A 7,675-nucleotide genomic window follows, 5' to 3' on the forward strand; every position below is an offset into this window, starting at 1 on the left:
ATATTTTGGTCCCCTGAGCACCGCCAGGAGTAATTCCTGAGTGGCAGAGCCAGGAGTAACCCCTGTGCATCGCCAGGTGTGACCCAAAAAGCAAAAAAAGAAAAAACAGTCATATATTTGAGAAAATATATGTAAACATATGTTGGCTGTAGCACTTAGAATGGATACCAGAGTATGGAAACAATCCTAATGCTTAATGAGAGTTTCATGAATAAGAAGTTGTGGGATATATACACAACGGGAAACTGTGCAGTTATAAGAAACCACAAAATATCAGCATTTTCTGCATCCTAGTGGAACTAGGGAATATCAGATTAAGTGAGGTTTGTCAGAGGGAGAAGGACAAATTCAGACAATCTCATTCACCTGTGGTACACAGAGAACAGAGCGTCAGGATGGACAGGATCCAGTGATAACGGCCCCTGCATCCTAACCACACTCTGGGGTTCCCGAGAGGAGTCGGGTGGGGGCTCAGATCTCTGGGAAGAAGAGGCCGAGCACAGGGGCCACAGCAGAGTGTGGGGGTCTGTGGGGATTTGGTGCTGGGAGAAGGGCAGGGAGTTTGGGACCCACCAGCATCACCACGCAGAGTATTGACATCATATTTACACAAAGACGATATGAAGGTAAGGGGGAAATTCTCTTTTGTGAAAGAAGGAATGATCTTTATATGAAGGAAAACTATCCACACCTTACCTAAACGACTAGAACAGTCTCTAGTGGACTGTGATATTAGAGGAGGAATAAACAAATTTGTAGTAGAAGAGGAAATAATAACTAAAATTTATATACGTCCTTTGTTAAATGTGGGCTTAAATATTATAATAAAAACGAGGGGCTGGAGAGATAGCACAGTGGGTAGGGTGTTAGCCTTGCACGCGGCCGAGCTGGGCTCAATTCCCAGCATCCCATATGATCCCCCAAGCACCGCCAGGAGTAATTCCTGAGTGCAACCCCTGTGAATCTCCGGGTGTGACCCAAAAAGCAAAAAAAAAAAAATAATTCCCCTAAAATAGGGAAAAAGAATTGTAAACAAAATGAAGAAGAAAGCGACCCATATACAACCCCTCTCACGCTGCTCCTGGGCACAGCCCTGGACACTGGAGCAACTCGCCCCCTGGTGGTCACAAACACCCCTGCAGCTCTCATGTCTCCCTCGGCAGGTTAGTGTCTGGGCTCACAGGGACTTGCCCTCACTGTGTATCTTTCACAATAATACACGGCTGTGTCCTCAGTTACTGAGTTGCTCAGTTTTAGGTAAACTTGGTTCTTGGAGGTGTCCTTGGAGATGCTGACTCGGACTGAAGGCTTGGGATATAGTCTGTGCTTCCACCAGTCCATATAGCACCAATCCATTCCACCCCTTTCCAGGGGCCTGGCGAACCCAGCTTACACTATAGTCTGTCAGAGAGAATCCGGAGACCGAGCAGGTGAGGGACAGCATCTGCGAGGGTGTCACCAGGCTTGGTCCCGACTCCTGCATCTGTACCTGGGACAGGACACCTGGGGACAGAGACCCACAGTGAGTCACAGGCTCAGAGGCCCCATGGAGCCTCTGTCCATGGAATACTCACATCCGGGAGCTGCCACCAGAAAGAGGAGGAACCAGCGCTGATGCACGTTCCTGCCCACGAGGTCCATGATCTCAGACACCGTGTCAGGGGGAGAGGGAGCCTGAGTTGGGGTGAGTGTGAACGTGATTTTAACCCTGGGTCCCGAGTGCAGATTTGCATGGGGGAGCCTCTGTAGAGAAAGGAGAGACCCGGGGGAGTCTGGTATTTGTACTCCCTGGGAGGAGGTGCTGACTGTGGCTCAGAGCACTCAGGCCTGTCCCTGGGGCCCTGTCAGAGCCAGGCCTCTTCCTCCAGCACAGGAAACGTGCTGAGGAGTCTCAGGAAACAGGAATTGCTGAGGGGAAATGGCATCTGGGGAGGAGAGTCCCCATGTCTCAGGTCCCTGATGACCAAATCCAGCTCCCCCACCAGGGAATCTACCATGTAGACAGGCCCCTGCCCTGTTTTCAGTCCTGGTCTTCCACCATGCATGCAAAATTTGGGTTTTAACAGATTTCTTGTTACAGTGAATTCTGATAGAGCTTGGTTCAACCCAAAGTAAGTTCAATTTTACAGTTGTTTCTCTCACACTTATCTTGGATGAAAATTCTTTCTCCTGGAGATTTATCCTTAACTATTTACTCAGGGCAGTTGTTAGAATGTGTCTGCTCACTGATGCTGGGTTAATAGCTGGACAAGGACTGTCCTGTCTGTAACTCAGTGTCCATAGACCAGCATGAGTTTCAGGACCCAGTACCGGGGTCATCACTGAGAAATGCTGACCCTGTCAGGAGCATAGAAAGAGCTCATGGAGGACTCTCAGCACACAATCTATTGGGCAGGGAACCTGGTCTTAGTGCTCAGACTCACACAACAACAGGGGTACATGTATACAAGCCCTGAGCCCTGCCAGGTGTGGCCCAACCCCAGCCCCCAGATGAATCGAGCCTAGACACAGGCTGCATCACTTAATTTACCTCCTATTTCTATGAAAACCAGAACATCAAGATAAATCCAAGGGATCAGTAATGTAGTCAAAAATTTAATTTTAAAAAATTCAGCATTACTGGTCAAAAATAATCAATATATCCAACAAATTCAACATAGGGGACTAAAGTAAACACGGATGCACAAACAAGGCAGTGTGAGGAATGGAAGTGGATAAGCTGTCTCCTCACATCCACCGTTGATCTAATGCAACACCCGAGTTCTCTGAGCTCAGTGAGAGCCCAAGGAGCCAAATATGAGAAATGGACAAGGATTGTTACTTGTCTTCCCATCACTGCACTGTGGGGCAGGGCCTCTAACCTCCATCAAGGACCTCGACTCCTGTCAGATTTATACCTCAAAACTGCAATCCAGTGTGTAACTAGGAGCAGACAGGATGGACTCTTGAATGTAGGGAACAAAATATTGCCTCCCATCCTGAAAAGACGTGAGGGAACAAGGTGTGTTTGCAGTCACGTGAGCAAATGGGAGGAACCAATTTCCCTTACACGGCTCAGGGTCAGGTCTTGCATTCCCGTGCCTTGTAGGGAGCCAGTCCAGGTGGTGCTGGAGAAGTGCAGGGGCCACCCAGGAGTTAGAGACAGCACAGAGATAAAGAGTGGCCACACAGGGATGCCCTGGGATCCTGAGGACAAACTTGTAACCCTTGTGTGGCCCAACAGGGCACAGTATGTGACTGAAGTTCTCTTTAACAATTTAAAAGTATTGCAGTTTACTCAAGTGGGTGTAACACTAAGACTATATTGATAGACTCTCTAGTGTACAAAGCACATGACTCGCTGTAGCTCTGTCCCGGCTGTCCTGTCCCAGACAGCTGCTGGCCTAGGACCAGAGAATCCTCACAGGCCTGCCCTCGCCTGTGCTGTCTCCCCATGCTCCACCCAAACCAGCAGTTTCCAGGAGGCTGGACCCCAGAGCACAGGAAGGACCCGGAGTGAATGGGAGACGATATTGGGAACAGTTCCTAATGCACAGTCAGTAAAATACGTTTGAATGACAACTGTGTGTGACAGAAATAGTTCTTCTTGCAGTGTCTTTGCTTTCAGATCAGGTTATTATTTGAATCTTTGTTCTCAGGAAAACAGTTTCTCTCTCCCAAGTGTGAGATCATTCAGGCCATTTCTGTCTGAAGTTTTCTCATTCCTACTCTCATTTCCTCCTGTATTTTACTGACTGACCATTCCACTGCTGCCCTCATGCCCTCCTGTATTACTTTGGCTGTCCAACCGCTGTTTCTTTGAGTTCATTGTGCATCCTTGCCTACTTCGTTTCTGAATTCTTCATCAGAGAAATTCCGTGTGTGGGCATTCCTTGTTGAGGTTTCAGGACTCCTGTCTTCCCCCCCTCCTTGTGGTGGCCTTCTGCACTGTTTTCCCATCGTGTCTGTGGCAGTCTGGGGTGGGAATCTCCTTCTTCCCCTTTTAGGATGTTTTCTTCCTTCCTTCCTGGAGTTCCAGTGTAACTATGTGGAGACTCATTAGAAATGGATCTTGTGGGCTATACTGAGGGAGTGTGTCTGAGGGCCCTGTTAGCAGCCTTCCACGGGGGAAGCCGTGGCCTCCCCATTTCTAACCTGGGACATGGGGGATTGCAGAGTTCCCTGTATTTGAATCCTGTGTAGTGGCCTCTTAGAAATGCCCAACCTGGGTCTCTGTGGCCACTGCACTGTTGTCATAGCCTCTATCCTGTGGAAATTTGAGTGAGAAATGTGTGTGAATAGAAATAACTTACTTGTGGGGCTGGAGTGATAGCATAGCGGGTAGGGCGTTTGCCTTGCACGCGGCCGACCCGGGTTCAAATCCCAGCATCCCATATGGTCCCCTGAGCACCGCCAGGAGTAATTCCTGAGTGCAGAGCCAGGAGTAACCCCTGTGCATCGCCAGGTGTGACCCAAAAACCAAAAAAAAAAAAAAAGAAAAAAAAGAAATAACTTACTTGTAACTTCTCAATTTACTATTTGTATAATTTTTCCACAAGAAAATAAGTTTTCTCTACCAAAGTATGACATCATGCAAACTATTCAGGTTCCAAAAGGACTAAAATTAGATGCAGGAACAACGGACATTATTCCCGTTTCCATCTGGGCATCTCAGATCACCTGCCCCCTGTATGGGGGACATACAGTGGGGGCCCTGGATCTCAGGGTGCAGGATGAGAAGGAATTGATCACCTGATTTCCTGGTTCCCAGAACTTATAGGGCACAGCATGTGAATAATTAATCATCATTAATGTATGTTTTTCAGATGATAATTTTGTTGGAAATCAATGAGCATTATAGCTACCAGGATCAGTGTTTTACTTTTATCTTATTCAGTTATGATGCCGACAGCAGCTTCCTGACCAATAGACACTAGTGAGTAACAGTGGCACTTCCTGAAGGCCCTGCAGGGCGAGTGTCCAGGAGTGAGCTGAGGGGTGTGGGCTGGAGACTCCCCCGACTCCTCCTGCAGCTCCTCCCTTAGCCCTACACAGAGGGACAAAGCAGAGTGAGGAAGAAGAGGAGACTCAGGAGTCACAGGTGGTTCTTCAGGTGACCAGGCAACCCCTGATAGGAGATTCGGCTAAGCCCATCTCTGGGGACCCCTGAGCACGGGAGTGAGAGTCTCCGGGGAGCAGACAGGAGGGGAGTGTGAGGGGTCACATCGGGGACGGTCAGAGACCTTCAGCTCCATGTGACTGGGCGGAAACAGGGGTGCAGGAAGTTTGAGATCCTGGAGGAAGTCGGTACAGAGATCCTTGCGGGTGATTTGCGAATGGGCCTGTCCTGAGAGTGAGTGATGGCAGGACAGGGCCCCCTGTGTGACCCGCGGTCACTCTGAGTACAGTGTGGGTTAGTTACTGTGCTGTTAGGATTCCCTTTGTGGGCCTGACCCCCTCCTGGTCCCTGTGCCCCTTTCAGTCCTGAGCGCCCTCTGGTGGCCCTGGAGAGCCCTGCAGCCCAGCCTGTCTCAGCAGGTTTGTGTCTGGGCTCACCCTGACTTCCCCTCACTGTGCATCTCGAACAGTAATACACAGCTGTGTCCTCGGGGGTCACTGAGCTCAGCTGCAGGGAGAACTGGTTCTTGTTCGTGTCTCTGGTGATGGAGACGCGGCTCTTGAAGGTCGGGCTGTAGTAGGTGTTTCCACTATAACATATATCCCCCAACCAGAGCAGGCCCTTCTCTGGGGCCTGGCGGATCCATGCCCAGCAGTAACCCGAGGAGATGGAGTAACCAGAGACAGAGCAGGTGAGGGAGAGGGTCTGGGAGGGGGCCACCAGTCCTGGGCCCGACTCCTGCAGCTGCACCTGGGACAGGACACCTGGGGACAAGGAGAATCAGTCACTGTCAGTCCCTGCAGTCACTCCCTCCCCTAGACCCTGTCACATCTGGGACACTCACCCAGAGGGGCTGTCAGCAGGCAGAGGAGAAGACCCCACAGAATCATCTTCTTCTCGAGCACAGCTCTGCTTTCCCCAGAGACTCAGCCCTGAGTGAGGAGACAGTTATGAGCTCCACAGCCCAGAGAGCATTTGACCCCAGAGCCTGAGAGGGATTTGCATGAGGTGACCCAGTCTGTTATAAGGGGAAACTTTCTCACCTTGGATCTCCTTGTCCCATTGGGGTTCTGAACTCACACACCCTGTCTAGTGGATTCCGCACTTGCCTATGAAGCATATGGGAAAAGGTCATAGGAGGCTCCTCACTTATTTTAATAATCTGTCTTAGTCAAGTTAAAATGATCACAATTATTTTAATTTGATGGGAAAATGTTTGCTTTTTTATGGTCCAAAAAAACTTTTTAATATAGCCACGATTTAGAATGCTCATAATCTTAGCACTGTAGCACTGTTGTCCCATTCTTATCGACTTGCTTGAGCGGGCACCATTTAACATCTCCATTGAGACTTATTGTTACTGTTTTTGGCATATTGAACATGCCTCGGGTAGATTGCCAGGCTCTGCCATGAGGATGGGATATTCTTGGTAGCTTGCTGGGCTCTCTGAGAGGCTTATAATCATAACTGTACATAAATTTGTTTCATATCGCTGTCTCTATAAAATAATAGCCAAATGAAAACTGTCCTTCCTGGTACTGATCTCTTTCCATAAAGAAATTATGACATGGGTGTTTCTGGGAACTGTTAACAAAGTACGTAGTTAATCAAAATTTCCCATTTGCTTTTTATTTTATTATTTTGTTTTGATGCCACACTCAGTGATTATCTGTGGTAACTCCTAGCTTTACACTCAAGAATTATTCCTGGTGATGGCTGTTTTGGTGCTGGGGATGCGACTGTCTAGCTACTGGAAAATGGAGAATCCAGGCGGAAAAGGCCCAGTCCTGATCCGAGCAGGCTTGGAGATCTCTGCTCCGGGTCCTGCATACCTGGGTTCCTCTGCTGGTTCCTTCATATGTGAGGCTCATCCGAGCATGTGGAGAGTGGCCTTGGGCATGGCTGTGGCTGGGTTCCAGAGGTCTTCGGCTGCTGGGGCTCTAATCAGGGCAGGGAGGGAAACAAAACCCACCCTCCTCCGAGGGGTCCCAGTGAAGACAGCTAGGTGCGGGGGCAAGAGACTCACACATGAAGAAACTGGCACAGGAACCCAGGTGTGGAGGACCCGGGGCTGAGATCTCCATGCCTGCTCAGATCGGCACTGGGCCTCTTCCACCTGGATCCTGAATTTTCCAGTAGCTAGTCAGTCACACCCACAAACTGCGCCCCATTGCTGTGTAATGTCATCAATAGTCAACATTTAGAGACTATAAAACCAGGCTCTCAGAATCGCTTGGCCACCGCACGGCCATATGACATCTTATAACCTAGTTCTCTTTATTAGAAAACCTGGCAAGCTACCAAGAGCTTCCTGCCTGTACAGGAGAGACTGGCAAGCTCCCCGTGGTGTATTTATATGCCAAATACAGTAACAATGATGGGTCTCATTCTCCTGACCCTAAAAGAGACTCTAATGCAGCATTGTTAGGAAGAATAGGTAAAGAGAGGCTTTTAAAATCTCAGGGCTAGAACAAATGGAGACGTTACTGGGCTTGCTCAAGCAAATCAACCATCAACAGGATGATAGTGATAGTGATAGTGATAGTGATAGTGATAGTGATAGTGATGGCTGTTTCA

General features: G+C 49.0%; 1 pseudogene and 1 gene segment (V, D, J or C); both read right to left on the bottom strand.

The window, feature by feature from the left end:
• Positions 1-1,215: 1,215 nt before the first annotated feature.
• Positions 1,216-1,614, bottom strand: LOC129399942 (Ig heavy chain V region PJ14-like; annotated as a pseudogene).
• Positions 1,615-4,868: 3,254 nt separating this feature from the next.
• LOC129399837 (immunoglobulin heavy variable 4-38-2-like) lies at positions 4,869-5,988 on the bottom strand. The segment is given in 3 exon segments: positions 4,869-5,026; positions 5,536-5,862; positions 5,943-5,988. Coding segments are annotated over 3 exon segments (531 nt in total).
• Positions 5,989-7,675: the final 1,687 nt, after the last annotated feature.

Source organism: Sorex araneus, chromosome X (assembly GCF_027595985.1).
Source record: "Sorex araneus isolate mSorAra2 chromosome X, mSorAra2.pri, whole genome shotgun sequence".
In the NCBI taxonomy this organism is placed as follows: Eukaryota; Metazoa; Chordata; class Mammalia; order Eulipotyphla; family Soricidae; genus Sorex; species Sorex araneus.